Below are 19446 nucleotides of genomic sequence, written 5' to 3' on the forward strand. Positions count from 1 at the left end.
GAGGAAAAGCATGTGCTAGACTTGCTGTGCACTGCTGGAGGGGGAGGCATGCATATGGGCAAAACACTTCCAGCCACAACAGGTAAGGAACGACGCCAGCATTGTATTATCAGTTGGAGGTGGCTGGTGGTGGTGGGCAAAAATCCCGCCACCTTCGAGGTTCATCAAGACACCTCTCCTGGGGCCGACAGCAGACTGATGGAAAACACAGCCCACAGAAGCAGTCCCAGACAGATGGCGTGTTTTGAACTATCCTTAATCACGACAACCCTTTTTTCAAGAGTTTGCTCAGGGAAAAACAAACGAACAAACAAAACCCACAAAAAAACCCCAAACAAACTCCCGAGGATGCCTGGATGCAAGGAGCGGTCCCGGCAGCACCCACTTCTCTCTTTGTCTTCTGCACCAAGCATCTCCCGGCAGAACAACCCCAGGAGGAGGAGGCGCCTCCGGGAGAAGAGGCAGCGGCTGCCGGGGCAGGGACCCAAGCGAATGAGGTACCCCTGGGACGTTGCTTCTCCGGGGGTATCAGGAACCACCAGCCGGGGAGCAGGGGCGGAGCCGGCCAGGCGGGGCGGCCCGGACCCCTTCCTCCGTCGGCACCGCCCCCGGCCCCGAGCCCGGTGCGAGCCCGGTGCCCGCCCGATCCGAAGCGCGGCGCGGCGGCAGCGCGGCCATGGGCTCCCGGCTGAGCCGGCAGAGCAGCCTAGAGGAGGAGAGCACCGAGGAATCCAGCGCCAGCAAGCTGGAGAGCGGCCGGGGCGACTTCCACCTCTCCTCCCTGCTCCTCCACCCGCAGAAGCTGCCCGGGGTGCTGCGCAAAGCCTCGCCGGCGCCCTACGTGCGGCGGGTGGGGTGGCTGCGGGAGATCCAGGCCACCATCCGGGAGCACAAGCGGGACCACGCCGTGCACATCCTCAGGCTGCTTCGGAAGGTAAATGCTGCTGGCGAGCCGGGCCCCGGGGCCGCCGCCCCTGGGCAGGGCAGGGCAGGATGGAAGCAGTAAGGGCAGGGCAGCATCGGGGAGGCGGAGCAGGGCATCGCGGGCAGGATCGGGGCGGCGGAGCAGGGCGGGCAACAAAGGGCTGTCCGCGGCGCGGGCGGTGCCGGTGGCTCAGTTCCCCCCCACCCATTGGTGTGCGGCAAGGAGCCCGGGGGTTTACGAGCCCCCTCCCCGGCGGCACGGGTTTGCAGCCCCACCTCGGCGGTGCGGACCGGGCTCTTTGTGCGGGTCCCCGAAGCGCAGGCTGGAGCGGCTGCGGGAGGCGACACACGCCCTGGCTCCCTGCCACTTCCTTGTATCCCCGCCCGAGCGAAGGGCACCTGGCCGGGCTGCTGGGGGCAAGGAGAGAGGGGCTGGGAGGCAGCTGGACAAAGGGTTGTGCTGCACGCAGGAAAAAGGGCCTCCAAACCTCATCTGTCCCCATCCACATCCCTCCATGCCAGCTCCTGAGTGTGCTCAGGATCGATGAACCCTGGGCAAACGCCACTGCCATCCCACTGCTGCTGCATCCCGTTGTGCCCACCTAGCCGGAATGGCCAAGAGCTGTCTTTGGGAAAACCCAGAATGGCTTTGGGGAGGACTTCTGGGACAGTCTATGCTGAGAGGTAAAGGGGTCAGTGTATCAGTGGGAGCTTGTTCCTGTCTGTCACCGTTCAGGAACAGAAAAGCCACTGTGCAGACAGTGTGGTGCCAAACTGATGCTGAGGACAGAGCCCTGCTGCTGGAGCAGAGCCATCTCTTCCATCGCTCAGTGCTACCATCACTTTCCAGGCAAACTCAGCTCTCCAAACTACAGGCAACACTGCAATCAGTAGCACAGGACACAAATCCTCCCTCTGTTTTGGACATAAAACACTACCAGCTCTTCATTAGATAGTGACCTACTTCCTCCTGGGAGCACACCGCGTTCCTCACCATAGTGGCAACTACCCTCCTGGTGTGGGTACACAGCAGCAGAGACTGGCTGGCTGGGCAACTCGTACAGCCACACTGCCAGCTGCAAGGTGCTGCATTAACAGCTCTGTCTCTGAACATCCCTGGGGTTTACAACACATCAACCATGGTAGTCAAGTTGCACACTCAGGACTGAAAAAAACCTATGTCTCCATTTTCCCTGCCCACTGCCTTGGTGTTCACATGACGATTGTTCCCAGCACCACAAACACTTTTCTTGCTGCATGTGCAGAGAGATAAACCCTCAGCAGAAAGCCTGTCCATGTGCACCAGTGGGGCAGACCAGGGCTGAATGAGGCAGTTCTGGCAAGGAGCTGTTACAAGAAGCTTGTGAAGAAGAAGAGGCAACCACTCAACCAATGTGGTGATCTAACATGAACAGACTTTTGTAGGGTATGCCAGAGGCCAGAACTGCAGAATGTCACTTTCTGTCGTGCTCAGCACCTCTCCTTGAGGCTGAAGCACTGAAATCCTCTGCAGACCTTGGAGGTCTCAAGAAGGTCCATCTGTGAACAGCCAGGGTTTGAATGCTAAGTCATGGAGCCATCTGGAGTGGAGGGGCTTCTCTAAGCTCTCCTCTCAGTGCAGCCTGCCAGCTCCTTTCAGGATCAGTTAAGTACTCAGCTTCCCCACATCTGTGCTGAGAATTACCATGTCTTGAACACTCACATTTTGTCCACTGCCTTTCCAGTTCCCCTTCTTATTTCTGGTCCCCATCATGCCTGTCCATGTCAAAACAGTGCCGCTCTGTTCAGGACAGAGCAGTGGGACCTGTGTTCTGTAGCAGTCACAACACAGGCTTCCTGCAAAGCAAGAGAAGAACCCATCCAAGGCCAGCCCAAAGCCTCCAGCTTGCTGTGTCCTCAGAGATTTCAGAGCCAGGGCTACACCACTACCATCTACCACACCCTGCAACGACCAAACACAACTGGCAGCCAGTGTGGGGTCATGTTATCCTCACATGTGCGGTGCCTGCTTCAAAGAGCACTAGGATCAGCCTTTTTTCTCTTTTACAAGTCTCCCCTACTCCTCAGCTGAATCCAGCCCTAGGCTCAGCCCCCAGCACGTCCTTCCTCACACAGGCTGCTTACTTTGGCAGTAGTGCTCTCTGGAGTCACAGATGAACGTGTCCCAGGTGAGGGTCTGCTTGTTACCTATAAAAAGCAAGATACCCATTTAGTCCAGTGGACAGTGAGGACATTTAACACTGTGCCTTATCACTGTGCCTTGGGCCAGGGTGCAAGCTATGGTGGAACCACAGTTGTGGTCTCCTCAGGTGGGCAGAGTGCTCAGCAAGACCAGAAGACACAGACCTCCACGTGTGCCTCCTGCTGCTCCCAGCAGACACTGACCTTGTCCAGCCCTGCAGATGTCCCCCACAGGCACCAGTTGTACTTGCCAGTGGCCTTTGACCTGTGAACTACAGACTCCAAGGAGCTGTAGAGACTGCTCCAGGGATGGGGTAGAAGCCTCATCCCTGGAGGTTTTTAAGGCCATGCTGGATGTGGCTCTGAACAACCTGATCTAGTGTGAGGTGTTCCTGCCCACAGCAGGGGAGTTGGAACTGGATGATCCTTGAGAGCCCTCCCAACCCTGACAATTCTGTGATTCTAGGATTCTAGGATACTAGGAGAGTGTAACCACAGAATGGTAGAGATTGGAAGGGACCTCTGGAGATCATCCCCCTTGCCAAAGCAATAAAGTAAAGCAAGCAAACCAGACAGAGGCAGATCCACCAAGAGAGGTGCAATACCCCAGCATGTTAGAAAGCTGCAGAGAGAACAGCTGTGAAGCTCTGCCCCTCCTGGACGCCTGCTTTGTACAGGCAGCCCTGGACAGCTCCATGGCACATCAAGCCAGGGGAGACAAGAGCCTTGTGCCAGCAAAAATCTGTTGCAGCCTGGTTTCCCTGTGCCAAGACATGGTCATTTTTAAAGACAACAGCACTAAGCCAACCCAACTGGCAAGACTCAGAACATGCTGCTGCCTGCAACCACCCTTCAGGCAGTGCAAAATTTGCCAAGAAAGGAGGGAGAGGGAAGTTGAGTAAAACGAAGCAGAAATCGTCCCCTGGGCTAAGAATTTATGGACTGTCAATCTGAAGTGGATATTTACAGCTGCATTATTTATAACCCCCTTGCAGGCAGGATTTATAATGGGTGTGCAGATTCATCTCAAGGGTATAGCTCCAACTGGAGGAGGCTAATTCCTGCTCTGCCACCCCTGCTGCACGCCCAGCCGTGCCACCCGTGGCAGCTTTCTTCCTCCGTGCACATTACGCTTGGCGTGGGAGGCTCCATTTCCCCCAAGCCTTATGGTGAAGGAAGACTTTGGCATGATGCCTTGGGATGCTCCTGGCCCACAGCCAGCAGTGGCTGTGGCTGTCTGTCCTTCAGGACTGATCCACAGAATCACAGCAACATTCAGGCTGGAAGAGACCTCAGGATCACCAACTCCAACCCCGAACCCTACTCTGCAAGGTTCAGCCCTAAGCCATAGCCCCAAACACCACATCTGAACCACCTTTAAACACCTCCATCATGGGGGACTCCACCACCTCCCTGGGCAGCACATTCCAATCCCTCACCACTCTTGCTGGGAAAAATGTTTTCCTAATGTCCAGTCTGAACCTACCAGGCATAGCTTGAGGCCATTCCCTCTTGTTCTATCTCTAATTACCTGTGAGGAGAGACCAGCAGCAGCCTCTCCACAACCTCCTTTCAGGTAGTTGTAGACAGCAATGAGGTCTCCCCTCAGCCTCCTCTTTTCCAAACTAACCATCCCCAGCTCCTTCAGTCACTCCTCATAAGATTTATTATCCACTGCTTGGCTTCCTTGGTTGCTTGTGGCTGTGATGGGTCTGTAAAGGGTTTGGTTTCATTCTCCAGGTGGAAGCCTCATCCCTGGAGGTTTTTAAGGCCAGGCTGGATGTGGCTCTGAGCAATCTGATCTAGTGTGAGGTGTCCCTGCCCATGGCAGGGGGTTTGGAACTGGATGATCCTGGAGGTCCCCTCCAACCCTAACAATTTTATGATTCTCCCTTTCCCCACCAGATTTGTAGCCAGATCTCTGCAACTGTGTTCCCTGCTTGATCCATGCCTGTCTAGAGCAGGAGAGAGTGGATGCAGGACTGGTTCTGATTGCTGCTTAGGTTTAAGATCCCACACCTCTACCAGCTACTGGCTCCACCCCTGCTGGTGATGCCTGTGTGTACAGCTAATTCCTTTAGCATCTCTCTCTCTTTCTTTTTGAGCTCTCAGTGCATCTCTGGCTGGGTGATGCCTGCAGCAGACTTCCTGGAGCAGTGTGAACATATGGGGCACCCACTTGCTTATTCATTTCTCCTGGCAGCAGCACACAAAATGGGCACAAGACTTGTTTCCTCTCTCAGCTGAGCCTCCTTGTCAGCTGAATCAAACCCAGCACTATCTGCATTCAGGAGCTTTTCTCCTCTGCATTTCTACTCCTGGGGATATTTTGCCACCCTCAGGGTATTTTCCTGTGAGTGTGGGATCTGTCTCTTTCCCAGATGCTTATTTCACAGCTCTGTGGCACCTCCTGACTGTCATATATTAGATCTTAGCTTTCCCTCTTAGTATGAAACAGCTTAGGGGGGTTGGTGGTTTGGTTTTGGTTTTGGTTTTTGGTAATATCACAAATTTGCCTCCTGGGAATCTTCTTATCCCCAAAGCTGCTGAGGCTTCTTCCAGCATGTCCAAAGGTGCCTCATACCTAGGTCCATGCAGGTACATTGCATAGACCACAGATACTGCCCTGGCTCATGCTGAGGAAGAAGGGAAGAGGACTCCCCCTGAGTGCTGTGTAGCTATGAACTTACCATTACAGCCAGAAGACAGCACTGCCAGGTGCTTGCTGAGAAAGTCAAAGCACAGCTAAGCTCATAGTGGTGGGCAGGACTTTTAATCAGCCTGCCACCACCAGAGTGTGTGGAAGCATCCAAACACCTGACAAAGCTGAGGCTAGAGAAGCAGGTTCAGAGCCAGCCCTCCTACTCAGCTGCTTCAGCACATTCACACAGACAGGCTGACAAAACTGAGCTGCTCTGGAGCCTGCCCTCTCTGGCTTCCAGCCAGTCTGGGAAGGGTAGTGCCTGCCCTCACCTTCCTGTGGTAGGTGGGATGGGGTGGGATGGGGTGGTGGGCAGTGCCTAGGCTGATTAGGTCATCTTAATGCTGATCTCATTCAGCTTGCTGGCTCTCCACATCCCCCATCGTGGGAATGCTGGGTCAGAGGCAGCTGCTTCACCTTTGTAGGATACTCTCCTGTATTGAGGAACCAGCTGGCACCTCATCAGGGTTTACTGTCTAGTCTGAATACACCTCATGGTTACAGCTCCAAGGATACCCGTGGGTCTGACTGTTTTGTCTTGCAGGACCTGGGACTGGAAGGGACATTCCTCAATGAAGTGCTCTACAAAAATGCAACTTTCCTCAACTTGGTGGATCCCATCTCCCATGACTTGCTGATGAGCCTTGCTAGAGATTTGCAGTGTCCCAAAAAGGTGAGCCCTTTCCTCAGCTCAAAAACCACTTTGCAACAGGAGCTGACTTTTTTTGGGGAGCAAGAGTGAACTTGATGGCAGAGTACAGTGGGACCTCTTAACCACATATCACTTGACCTCATCTCCAGCTGTTCTATCAGACCATCTCCAACCTCATGCTGTGCAGTGCCCTTCAGGGGTGGCAGGATGAGGGGACATTACCCAAGTGCCTAGCAGATAACAGGCCACACTTCCTCTGCAGCAGCATAGCTCCCCCCTCCCCCTTTCTTTTCCAGTCCTGCAGGTACATGTGCCTGTCTGCACTGACACGTGAACCATTGCAGAGAGAGACATTTTCCCCCTTCCCAAGGAAGATGTTGAATCACAGAATACATCTGGTTCAAAGAGACCTCCAAGCTCATCCAGTCCAACCCTTGACCCAGCACTGAAGGGTCAACACTAAACCATGTCCCTAAGCACCACACACTGCTTAAACCCCTCCAGGGATGGTGATGCCAGCACTGCCCTGGGCAGCCTGTTCCAAGGTTTAAGAACCCTTTCACTGAAGAAATACTTCCTAATATCCAGGCTGAACCTCCCCTGGTGCAGCTTGAAACCATTTCCTCTGGTGCTGTCGCTTGCCAGCAAGGAGAGGAGAACCTGAGCTACCCTCAGAGCAGCAGGAGTGTAATTAAAGGGGTTGGAGAGACTCAGCACCCTGCCCAGCACACACATCAGCAGGCCACGTCGCCTCTCCAGCACTGGCTGAGCATCTGGTGGGGGTAACTGCATTAGAGGCAAGCAGGCTGAGTGTAATTCCCAGTCTGTCAGTGGAAATTAAATCAGTGAGGACATGGGCAGGAACAGGAGGGTAATTCTCAGCTGTGAGCCAGCAAAGGCTGGCAGAGCATCATGCCAGCTGCTGTGCACGTGCAGCCGCTCGGAAAGGTTTGCTGCTGCAGGTGACAGCAGGCTGCCAGCTGCAGCCTCCCTGCTCTAGAGCAAAGTACCCAACCCAAACACACTGGCCAGGCCCTGGGTGTTCCTAGAAGAGCTGGGACAGGGACCAGTGCTTGGCTGAGCACTGGGGCTGGAATCCTTCTGCACTTGTCACAGCAGAAGAGCCACAGGCTGGCAGTGCCTGCCTGGGGAATTCAGCTGATTCCATGGCAGCCTAAGAAAGCCACAGTGCAGCTGCTGGCCCACAGAGCAGCACTTGAGCTGCTGGCAATAAAGAGCAAATTAGCACATTCCCTGACAGCTTTACTATGTGTTTACCTTGCAAACCCCTCAATGCACAGTCTGCCACAGCTGGAGGGCTGCTACTGCTCCTCCTCCACCCCAGGAGGAGATGGCATGTGGCAGAGGCACCTCAGCCCTTCCCACCACCTCTCTTTCATCCTCCCTTCATCTCCTTCCTTGCACACGTGTCCCTCCTCCGCTACCAGCTCCGTTTCCTTCCCGCCTTCCTCTGACCCCGCCCTCGCTGCCGGTGGTGCTGCGGTGTGAGCTGTCCCTTTGCTTTCAGGAGTACGACCCCTGGAAGTCCTCGGACAGGATCTGCAGGCAGCTGATTTACCACCTGACCCCCCACTCCAAATGGCACCAGCACGGCGTGCCCCGCAGGAAGTCCCAGATGTGGTAAGCAGCCTGGCAGGGACAGTGTGGATGGGCATGGAGTGGGGTGGGGGTATGCCAGGAGAAACTGTGCTGCAGCCAGGCACCATCCCAGCCTGCCACTACTGCCCTTCTCCGAGGGCAGGAATGAAAACCTGTGTGGCAGCCACCTCAGCCTCTTAGAAAGCCCCAGCCAGCAGAAGGGCAGTGCCAACAGCCCTCTCCTTGGCCTGCTTTGTTATTTACTTCTTAAGCTGTTTTACAGCTCCTCAGTCTCTCCCAAGTGCACTGCAGTCAATCCCACTGGCTGCACAGCACAGACAGACCTCCTGCTAGGGCTTGCAGCATGTTTGGCCCTAGGACCATCGTCCTTGTCTACCCCAGGGCAACTTCCCTGCGCAGGGGAAAGGTCTCTTATTACAAGGCAGTATCACAACCTCACCACCCCATTCAGTAGGAACTGTCTTGGGGTGGCTGGCAGTGAGGTGACCATCCTTAAGTACCTCCCTCTCCTCTGCCAGGACCAGGAAAGGGAGCAGAGGTGATGCAGAGCCTCACACAGGGAGCCACTCCGAGGCACACTGGCCAGGGGTACCAGATGGCTGCTGCTTTGCACTGCCACAGACACCCCCAGACACCCCCCCTGGCTCTCTCCCTGGCTCATGCTGGCTTTTCTAACCAGGCAAAGAGCAAGCCCTGCTTGTTTTAAATCCACACCTTCTCTCCTCCTTCTCTCCAAGCCAAGCCTGTTCCTGTGACACAGCTCACCAGGGCTGAAGACAGGACAGAGGAGCAACTAAGAAAAGAGCTTCACAGGGATAAATGCAGGGCTGGAGGAAAAGAAATGCAGCATTGGCAGCACTTTGGAAATGGCCTTGGGCTTCCTTGAGACTTTCAGAGGCTTTGATGCATGTGCCAGCAATGCAGAGTCCCCCATGGAAACCCACACTGGCATTGGACCTTTCATTCTAGGAGGCAGATCCTTGGTGCAGCTCAAGGCATAAGCCCCCTAATTCCAGGGTTTCCAGGCTACCAGCCTCCTGAGTTTCAGTGCTCTCACCCTCAGCCCCTCATGAGGCAGGACTGCTACTGCCAGTTTGCAGTGGCACAAAACAAGGCCAGGGGGCCTGAGCTGAGCAAGTCCTTTTCCAGACTCCCTCAGATGACATTTCCCCTATGGGATCCTGCAGAGCACTGGAGATGCAGGATGCAGAAAGCAGGTCTGACCTCATCCCTCTCCTCTCCAAGACAGAGAGGCTTCAAGAGAAGTGCTGGAAGCAGGGAGAGCTCAGTAGAGGGTGGCTGTCTCCATTCTTTTCCAAGCTCCCTTTTGCTGAAATCCAGGCTCATTCTGGTTTTCCAAGTGAAGAAATTCCTCCCTCTCACTATTTAACTCAACCCTCTACCCCCACACTCCTGTTTTTTTTTTTTTTTCTTAGGCAGACCAAATCTCTTCCTCAGCTGGGCTCCAGACTAGAGTCAAACTGGAGGTCAGCCCAGGGAGAGCAGAGGACTGCCTACTGCAAACGCAGCACTAACAGCACAAGGAACAGGTTTGTGGCCAGAGGAAGGGCTCTGGGCCCCGGGAGCCTCAGCCCCACACAGAGGGGCCAGGCCCAAAGTCTTGGCCAAGTCCAGAGCACCTGTGAGCAAAGTCAGGGAGTGGGCAACAATGGGTGATGGATGGAAATGCAAGTCTGAGGTGGGCATCCCTTGCCTGGCAGCCAGGCCTAGCTGGATGGTGTTACATAAGGCACAAAATCATTCTGATTAAATATTAAAGAGCGGAGCTTCCTCTCTTAAGGCTGGAGAGGAACTGCTTTGCAGTTTGCATCAAGAGGTGCCTGTGGAGCTGGCATCTGAGGCTGCTGCAGGAAAATAGAAGGCAAGAAATAGCTCTGCATGTGGAGAGATCAGGGCTCAGGCTGGGCAAGGCTGTCTTCACCTGGGCTGAGGTTTCCACCTCCCTCTGTCTGCTCATGGGAGTATTTAACTAAGAGCTGCCTCTGAGCCCGTGCCCCTGGCTCGTACCCTTCCTGCCTTCAAGGTCCCCTCAAGGCAGGGGTGTAGCAGCAAGAGGTCTGGTGGGGATTTGGGTCAGCAGGGAGGAATCGGTGCCTGGAGGCCACATCCAGAACTGAATTCTCCTCTTGCACTTCTCAGTCTCCTGGACTTTGGTTTCTGGCTTTCAGAGAGCTGAGGCAGGGTCCCCCTTGTTCTCTCCTGCAATGTGATTTCTGCTCCCTGACAGCCTGTCAGATGGGTCCTGCAGATAATTAACCACCCAGCCACACAGGCAGCCTAGAGCATCTGCCAGGTTTTAATTACATTTGGGCTGTCATGGAGAGGTGTATGGGAGACAGAAAGGACCTGCAGTACTGGAGCTGGATCATGTAGAAAGTGTTCCTCCCCAGCACCAGACAGCAAACCAGTGGGTCAGAAACCAGCCAGCTGTAGTTAGGACTCCATCTACTCTCAGCAGGAATCAGAACACCCAGGAAGTACAAACCTGAGCCTCCTAGGGGCTGGTAAAGCAGCAAGGACAAGATACAGTTCTTCAAGCACTCACAGTATCATAGGGCGTTAGAGGCTGGAAGGGACCTCAAGAGATCATTGAACCCAACCCCCTGCCAGAGCAGGATCACCCAGGGCAGGTCACACAGGAATGTATCCAGGTGGGTTTGGAAAGTCTCCAGGGAAGGAGACTCCACAACCCCTCTGGGCAGCCTGCTCCAGTGCTCTGTCACCTCCACTGTAAAGAAGTTTCTCCTCATGTTGAGGTGAAGTCTTCTGTGTTCAAGCTTGTACCTGTTGTTCCTTGTCTTATTACTGTGCACCCCTGAAAAGAGCCTGGCCCCCTCCACTTGACCCCCACCCCTCAGATATTGATAGACATTGATCAGATCCCCTCTCAGTCTTCTCTTCTCCAGACTAAACAGCCCCAGGGCTCTCAGTCTCTCTTCACAGGGCTCAAGTCCCCTGAGCATCCTGGTGGTTCCTGCTTCAGTACACAGCCACGCCAGGACAGCTGGGACCGTGCCCTCTGTTCAGAGGCAATCACAAAAGCAGCAGAGTGCATGGAGTTAACTCCCACACTGCACACACAGCTGGGCCTCCCTTCTCACAAGCCTCACTGCAGTTCCACTGAGCTCATCTAAGTGAGTTTCCATTGGCTATCCCCAAGCTGAGTGGAGAACTGAGGCTCCCTTCTGGGTTCATTCCTCTGGCTCCATTATTGATGTGCAGTGCTCAGCCACTGCGGCACTGGAGACACTTTTAGAATGCAATCAAAGCACTCCTGGTGAGGAGGCTGCAAGGAAACAGCTCCAAAGGGCCTTAGAGCTTTTGTTTTTTTTTCCTTCTCCTTGAAAGCATCACTCAGGGCAGCAGCTGACAGCCCTGGCAGAGCAGACCTGAGCATTCACATGGCATGAGGTGAATATTAACTACAGTTTCGAGTCACCCTTATGCAACAGGGTAAACTGGCACCACCATTCCTGCTTCAGAGGTAGGAAGCCAAGTTAGAAAATACCATCAGTTAACTAAAGCCACATGGTAACACTCCCACCTCATATGGGAGCACAGGAACTGCCCCACAATGCTTTCCAGGAGCTGCTGCTCAGAGATGCCAGCTAGACAGATGTGAACTGGTGAATAAATTGTGTGGAGAGAGGCAGAAACTGTCCCCTTCTCTCATCTTACAGTGCAGAGATACCCAAAGGCTGCCCATGACCAGGGTTCCCAGCAGCATCAAGACGCAAGGACATCTGCAAAGGCTGTTGGAGATAACAGAAAGGGTCATCCAGCAGCTTGACACTGCCCTGTCACAAAGCAGAAGAAAAAGACCAAGGCTGACAAGCAGAAGGAGCAGGACACTCTGACAGAGAGATAGCCAATGAGTGAAATAGTGGAGGCTGGCTTGCAGATCCCAGCTCAAAGGAATCAGCAGAGACCTTCTGCCTTCATGGCTCCTGAAGCTGTGACAAGGACAGAGACCGATACATGACACCTAGAGTGAGGAGGCAGCATTATTCCCTGCTTTGCTAGGACAGACCCAAACAAGGAGGCACAACCAGAGGACAAAAGCACCTTCAAGGTCAGAGTGAAGATGATAGAGTGAAGAGCCAGGAGGAGGGACACTCAGCTGCATCATCTAGAGATATCCATGTCCCACCCCAGCTGTAGGAGAAGGGTGGTAGGAGAAAGGCTACCTTTGCACTCCCTTCTCTCCATGGTGAGGGCTGTCTTCATGGTTGAGGTCAAAAAAGCTTGAGTGCAAGGATGGAGATCTGAGTAAGAGGCTTCTGATGGGAGTGGCCTGGTTGTGCTCTGCCTCCATCTTCACAGAGGTGCTGGCCCCAGCCTTGGGACAGCTTGGGCTGGGTTAGTCTCAGTCAGTGCTTTTAAGGCTTCTCTGCCCTTTGCTGCATCCCACTAGGCGCAGCTGAAGCCAGCCCTGCCCAGCAGCCAGCCCTGTGCCACAGGGAAGCAAAGTTAAGGATTAGGCTGAACTCCTGGAGTCCATTCCCTAAACCACTGCTCACAGAAGCCATCCAAAGGTGACTGTCTCTGGGTGCTGTGCAAGCAAGACCAGCCAAGAGAGACCCAACTCCTGGCTGATTAGCCACTCCTGGCAGTGCCTGTTGATGAAGGAGGGGATGCACCATCCTGAGAATCTCTGGCACCAGTAAAAATTTGCATTTGGAAGCAAATTAAACATAAAAGTAAGGGGGGGGGGGGGGGGGGGGGGGAGAAAGCTGGCAATTCCCTAGAGACAGGCAGGAAGTGGTGGGCATCTCTCATTGCTGGAGTCCTCTCCCATGTCCTGCCAGCATTCCTCCACAGCATGGAGACAAGGAAATGAGGCTGAGACTGCAAGAACCTGGACATTCATGAGTTGAACAAGCTCCTCCAAACCCCAGAAAGCTAAGGAGCTGAGGCACTGCTGTGGCTGCTGCAAGGCTCACCAGAGCAACAGCCAGGAGCTGCTACCACCCTGCAGCCATCACCCAATGAAGCTGATGAGCAAGAAGCTGGAGGGATTCAATGCTAGGGACAAACTGCAAGCCCACAGCTGCAGGGACTCGAAGCCTGGAAGAGCTTTGAGGTCTAAGGGTTAGGTCCCCCGGGGCAGGCCTTGGAGACTAATAACCAGCAATTAATTTTAGGTCTCCTAATTGTTTTATCTCAACACAGCTCTTGGATTAGTTTATGTTAGATTAGCTCCTGGGAGTCAGGAACAGTGGCTGAGCCTTACGTGGGGAGAGGAAGATCTTTACCCTAGGCACAAAACAAGGCAGACACAAGATGGTTTTATCCCTTTCCCACATTTCTGATCAAGAGATAGAAAACCTTCTTCTGACACCTGCAGGTCTCTCAGCCCCCTGCATGGACCAAGTTGATCCTGGGTGGATATCACATGGCCAAGAGCTCATGGTCCAGCCTGGGGGCCACTGGCTAATGCCTGCTGAAGAGTAGAGTTGGCAGCTAGGGAAGGGATAAGTGGGAGAAAGGACAGACCTCAGCAGGGAGTTGGGGAATAATGCAAGGAACAACTTTTTTCCCATGTGAGAAACAAAGGGATGCACCTAGAAGAGCTCTCAGCCCTTGGGAGGGGTTGCAAGCAGGGCACTGCACCCTTACACACAGGAGGAGGCAGGCACCAACCCTCGCTGCTGCATCTAGGTGCAGACAGGCTGCTGATGGCCTTCTTCTTGCTCAGAATTTCTCAGAATTTCTCTCTTGCAGCCATTTCTGCAGCAGCTGAGGGAGAGGGGGGTTTTGTTTCTTCTCTAAGCTTGCTGCAGGTAACACAAACATAATCTGCTTTCCCCCCACCCAGCGTCCAGATCCTTGTTAGATGCAAACCCCACAACTACAGAATCTGGACACACAGTACCAGTTGCAGCAGCATGAGGTTAATCCAGCCTCCAGTGCTTTGCAGTCCTCTGCCCACCAGTCCCATGGGCATCCCACACTGCTAAGTAGCTGTTTTGTTCCACACAAAGAGAAAAGCTCCTGCAGCTGAAGCAATCTTTAAGCCTATTTTACTTGCAGAAATTAGGGGATAATAGATGACCCATTTCCCTGGAAATAAACCTGGCATTTTTTCAGCTGCTGCACAAGTGTCTGAGAGCTTGGTGCCCTATGTAGCATGCCCCCCACCTCCAAGAGAAATAGAGCTTAGCAGAGCTCAAAAACCCCATCTCAAGTGTGAGATAGTTCAGAGTAAAGCACCTAGCCTGTCCCTTTGCTGCCAGCAGATGTCTTTACCTCTACAGGAACAGAGCAGGAGGAGTGGGCAGCTATTCTGTGCCCTGCCCCAGGGATGGCATTGAGCTTCTCCTCTTGGAGCTGTGCAGAAAACACCAAGGAGGAGAGCTGCCAGGGTTCACAGCATGCCTGGGGTGTCAGATCTCATGCTTCAGCACTTACCAGAGAGCTGAGGGCTTGGCTGCAGCATAAGGGTCTATGTCCACCAGGGCGAGGCTTCTACAGACACATCCCTACCAGAGGCATTTTTATAGGCAAGAGAAGAACTGAAACACAGGAGGAGTTCACAGTGCTGAGACAGGAGGCCCAGAGTCACCCTGGCAGGTACAGCAATGAGGGCAAAAGGAAGCAGAAAAAAAAAAAAAAAAAAAAAACCAACAGGAAAAGAAAGAAAAACAAGCCAGCCAAGAAGGGAGGGAGGGCTCTGGCACAGGGCAGGAGGCAGGAGGGTTTAAGCACACTCAGCCAGGAGCAGTCCAGTCTGGAGAATCAATTAAGGGAAGATAATTTGTCTGCTTGATTAAAGCCTCCTTGGGGTATTGGCTTGTTTCTGGGGAGAGCAGCAGAAGGTACCTGCTGTGGTCAGAGCACAATCCATGACTTCCTGCTGCGGACCATGCAGGGCAGTCAACAGGAGGGGAGGCTTAACGGGCAGAGGCAGACAAGCAGATCGCTTTTATCTGTCTGACATTTCCTGGCGCTCAGCGCTGTCTGCAGACGCAGCCAAGTCACTCAGGAGGGACCCCTAGGGCTTTTCAAAGCCGCCCCCCGGTAAGGAAGGCTCTGCTGCAGCCGCGGACCTGAACGCCGAGGCCTGGCAAGGGCAGCGGCGCTGGCTCCGGCCTGCCCTCTAGTGGTCCCCACACCAAACTGCGGCTGGGGGTGTCCCTGCGTTTGTCTCCTTCCTATGCCGCTCTCCATCCCCAGGATGTGCCATGGGGTTGACAGCTCTGGGGAGGAGAATTTCCAGGAGCCACAGGCTGTGTTTGCACAAACAGGCATAGAATTCCAGATTTGCTTCTGTGCTGATCCTGCATTTCCTACACCCCCAGCAAAGTCTTGCTCTAAATCAGTATGGGCCAGAGAAGGCTTTGATGTTGTCACCTTTTTTAGCAGCCCCCACTGTACTATATTTAGGGGCTGTTTCTTTGGTCAGGTTCCTGCTCAAGATGGATTTGTCCCTGCACACTTGCACTGTGCTTTTTCTGAAAGGAGTACTCCTCATCAAACACCCAGATAAAACAGCTGGCACAGCTAAGGGGATTCATTACACCCTACCAGGGCAAATCTGAGACTCTTCCAGCTCTCAAGCCAGTCCCTGACAAGCTGAACCCTCTCCTGTGGTAGGCTGTGCTACACCATTGCCAGTGGCTGGTGACAAACTATACAAAAAAAAAACAACTCTCCTGTTTTTCCAGGAGAGTTGAAATACAGCTCCCAGGCAACCTGGGCTGGGATCAAGCATTCCTTGAATTTGTAGGAAAGGGGAGGCTAGCCCAGAGCCATTCAGACTGCACCACATAGGAGCTCACAACTCCTACTGCTATTGCAGCAGCTAAGAGAGATGCACTGCTGCTACAAGCAGTGTGGTTGATTAATTCTTCATGATTCTGTCCCTGGGGCCCTAGTAGTGGTGAGATCTAAAGTGCCACCATCATGTGAAGGCCCTTTGGGGAACTCTTTTGTGTGCTTCAGACCAGTTGTGATTCACCAGTACACCAGCCCCTGCTGTTTGACAGACAAGCACTGCTCCTCCTGCCCCTCCTTGAGCCACTCGAGGAGTGGTCTGGGGGTCATGTAAGGCTCAAACATGAGGCAAGACCTAAGGCTCTTTGAGACCTTGAGGTCTGCATAGAAGTCCTTCCACATGGATTGCCTCTCTGCCACGAGAGTTCGTTAGGTGAGATGCTTGCAGACCCAGCCTCAGCTTCACATAGCAAATTCCCATGGGAAACAGGAGGACACAAGGAAGCAACCTGAACAAAGAGCTGCTACATCTGAAGCAGGAATCTGCAGGCTTGAGAAGTGAGAGGGCAGGCCACGAGGTCTTTCCACCTCACGCTCCTACAAGGAAGCACAGCTCCGGGTTTGCCAGTGTCAAAGGTGCCCAGGGAAGGTTGTTGCTTGCACTGATGCACATTTATTCTGTGGTGCTTCCACCTGCCCACAGGGATTTATTAAGGGCTGAGATTGCCAGGAGGCCATGAACTGCATGTGCCAGGCAAAAGCTACAGAGGCAGCATCACAGCCTCTCCACAGCTGCAACACTGAGGCTGGTAGGGAGGTTCTCACCTGCCACGGAGCTCCTGCGGTGCTGCAGCCTCCTCCGAGGGAATTTCATGTCCCCATGTCCCCATTGCTCTCAGGGACTGGCTGTGCCACACGTGTGCAGGACACTACAGAGAGCCAGATAGGAAGAGTGGGGACCTTCAGACTGGTAGTTAATTCTTAACCCACCCTGCTCCTTCCCAAGCTCAACAAGGCACTTACAGACCCCCTGAGCTCATGATGCATGACACTAGTGCAGGTCCTGCTGAGTGGTCCCCTACCCTTCAAGCTGGGTGTGTCAGAAGGGACAGCCAGACCAGGATCATTTGCACTGAGGGATGAGGTTCTCCTATGTTACACCAACACACATTTCTACTTGCTCCTGCAACATACTCCCCCTCCCCCCCAGCTCCTTACAGCCCCACAGCTCTCACTTCTCACAGCACTCTCATCAACCCACAGTCCACCGTAAAGCTCCACATCCCTCTCATTTTGCACACCCAACAGCCCCACAGCACAGCTTTGCCTGCTGCACAGCTTACCTACACCCTCCTCACTCCACTCGCAGGCAGATAGCAAAAGAAATGGCTGGAGCCATCTCCCTAGGCTACTTTTAACACCCTTATGCCCTCCGCTCCTCATAGCTGCAGCAGATCCCAGTTGATCTGCTGACCACAGAGACCCAACTAGGCAGCCACTGGTGCTGCTTACTGACTGAGTGCTGCTTGGGAAGGCTTTTAAAGGGACATGCAGCACATCGACCCCTGGAGTGCAGTTTTCCTGAGAAAAGACCTATTCCTCTCAGCCTTTTAGCACTGCTGTCCTCTGCAGTGGCCCTGCAGCACTGTTTGCAACAGAGCTTGGCATTGACGTGGAGAGGTGGCACAGGCAGAGCCCCCCACGCCCTGCAGAGCAGTGCCCTCGGAGAGCTTGCTTGCCTCGGTTGATTGTGCTTTCTCTGCCTGGGCGTCTGCACTCGCACACACAGACAAACCCTTTGTAATGCACCAGAGGAAGACACTTCAGCATCCTGGCAAAGTCTGTATGCGAGCGCTGAGAGCCTGCCCAGAACCAGGCTGCAAACCTTGTGCTTGTTCCCGCAGTGAGCTCCATTAACCCCTTGTTGAGCACTGCAGCCCATCTTCTGTAACGTCTTCTCCTCTGTCACAGCACTCTCACCCTTGGGTCACAGATGGGCATGAGCAGTCCCCCTGAATGAGCTCTCTGCCCCCTTTCCATCACCAGGGTGCAGACCTTGTGCTTACTCCCCTCAGTGAGCTCCATTAACCCTTTGCTGAGTGCTGCAGCCCATCTTCTGTAATGCCTTCTCCCCTTGGGTGACAGATGGGCACCAGTGGTCCCCTTTCTGACCTCTCTGCCCCCTTTCCATCACCAGGGTACAGACCTTGTGCTTGTTTCCCCAGTGAGCTCCATTAACCCTTTGCTGAGTGCTGCAGCCCATCTTCTGTAATGCGTTCTCCCCTTGGGTCACAGATGGGCACCAGCGGTCCCCCTTACTGACCTCTGTGCCCCCTTTCCACCGCCAGCCTGAAGACCAGCCTTCAGAAGAAGGTGAGCCAGGGCTGCATGGATCTGTCGGGGATCCCGCTGAGCTCGCAGGACGTCCACCGCATGGCCTACTTCCTGCAGAGCAAGGGGCACCACCTCACCTCCGTGGACCTGAGCTTCACAGAGCTGAATGACGACATGGTGCGGCTGCTGCTGCCCTTCCTCTGGGCACTGCCCAGGCTCACCCACCTCTCCCTCAATGGCAACCGCCTGACGCGGGCCACCATGAAGGAGCTGACCGACGCCGTGAAGGACATGAGCAAGTTCCCTCGCCTGGCCTGGGTGGACCTGGGCAACAACGTGGACGTCTCCTGCATGCCGCAGCCGCTGCTGGTGGGCCTGCGCAAGCGCCTCAGCCAGCAGACCACGCTGCCAACCATCTACGAGGCACTCGACTGCGACGCGGAGAGCGCCGGCGGGCACGAGGGCAGCCAGCCAGGGAGTGGAGCGGCGGCCAGCGCCCCGCCACGTGCTTTTCCTCAGCGGAGCTGCGAGAGGTGACCGGGTGGCAGCAGGCCGGGGCTGGCATGCTGAAGCCGCCCCGAGGAGAAGAAGCCTTGAGCGCTGACATCATCGGAGGGCCAGCTTGGCCGGCTCCCTTTAGCCCTACCCTCTCGCCTTCCCTGACGTCTGCCCCCCACCTGCTGCCAGACCAAGCCTGTCATCCCCCCACGGCGTGCTCCCCTCCCTCCCCTCGCTGCCAAACCCATCGCCCATGTTCCAGAGAGGAACCGGTGACTTACAGTGAACCTGGTCCCCGGGCAGGGTCTCACTGTCGGAGTCAAGAATATCCTCCAGCAGCCATTGGGTTGAGGGAAAGGGATAGGGGGGAACCTAGAGCAGAAAGAGGCTTGTAGTTTACTTCCTTTCTTCCTTTTCCCATGCACCTTGGAAACCTTGGGACCTGCAGCCTTGAGTGTGGAAGGAGGCACCCCAGGAGCCTAGGTGCTGTAGAGCTTAGCTGAAGGGCTCAGGAGGCAGAGCCGGAGCCCAGCAGTGTGTCTCCCTCTTGTGTCTGGCTCCTTTTGTTTTGGTTTTTCTCCTATTGTGTGTTTTGCATTAACGTCTGAACAAAGGGACTTGGTCAGAGACCATTGGATCACATAGACTGGGGCGGACACACAGCTTGGAACTGCAGCATCAGGATATTTGCTGTGTGACCGGGGTGAGAGGGAGGGGAAGGAGGTATGTGTTGGTGGGAGCATGGGGGATGGGATGGGATGGGATGGGATGGGATGGGATGGGATGGGATGGGATGGGA

At 54.5% G+C, this 19446-nt stretch overlaps 1 protein-coding gene across 1 annotated transcript; it reads left to right on the plus strand.

Moving 5' to 3' along the window:
- The first annotated feature begins 676 nt into the window (after nt 1-676).
- On the plus strand, nt 677-18686 carry LRRC75B (leucine rich repeat containing 75B). Its single transcript, XM_054392870.1, has 4 exons — nt 677-934; nt 6351-6479; nt 7987-8099; nt 18164-18686. The coding sequence occupies exons 1-4, from the start codon at nt 677-679 to the stop codon at nt 18684-18686; spliced, it is 1023 nt and encodes a 340-aa protein (XP_054248845.1).
- The last annotated feature ends 760 nt before the right edge of the window (nt 18687-19446 follow it).

The sequence above is a fragment of the Indicator indicator genome, chromosome 26 (genome assembly GCF_027791375.1).
Source record: "Indicator indicator isolate 239-I01 chromosome 26, UM_Iind_1.1, whole genome shotgun sequence".
Taxonomy (NCBI): domain Eukaryota; kingdom Metazoa; phylum Chordata; class Aves; order Piciformes; family Indicatoridae; genus Indicator; species Indicator indicator.

Excerpts from the sequence above, each read along its gene's own strand:
- LRRC75B (XM_054392870.1), top strand. The coding sequence starts at position 677 with ATGGGCTCCCGGCTGAGCCGGCAGAGCAGCCTAGAGGAGGAGAGCACC. Across the intron at positions 6,480-7,986 it reads ATTTGCAGTGTCCCAAAAAG|GAGTACGACCCCTGGAAGTC; the intron begins GTGAGCCCTTTC and ends CTTTGCTTTCAG. Across the intron at positions 8,100-18,163 it reads CGCAGGAAGTCCCAGATGTG|CCTGAAGACCAGCCTTCAGA; the intron begins GTAAGCAGCCTG and ends TTCCACCGCCAG.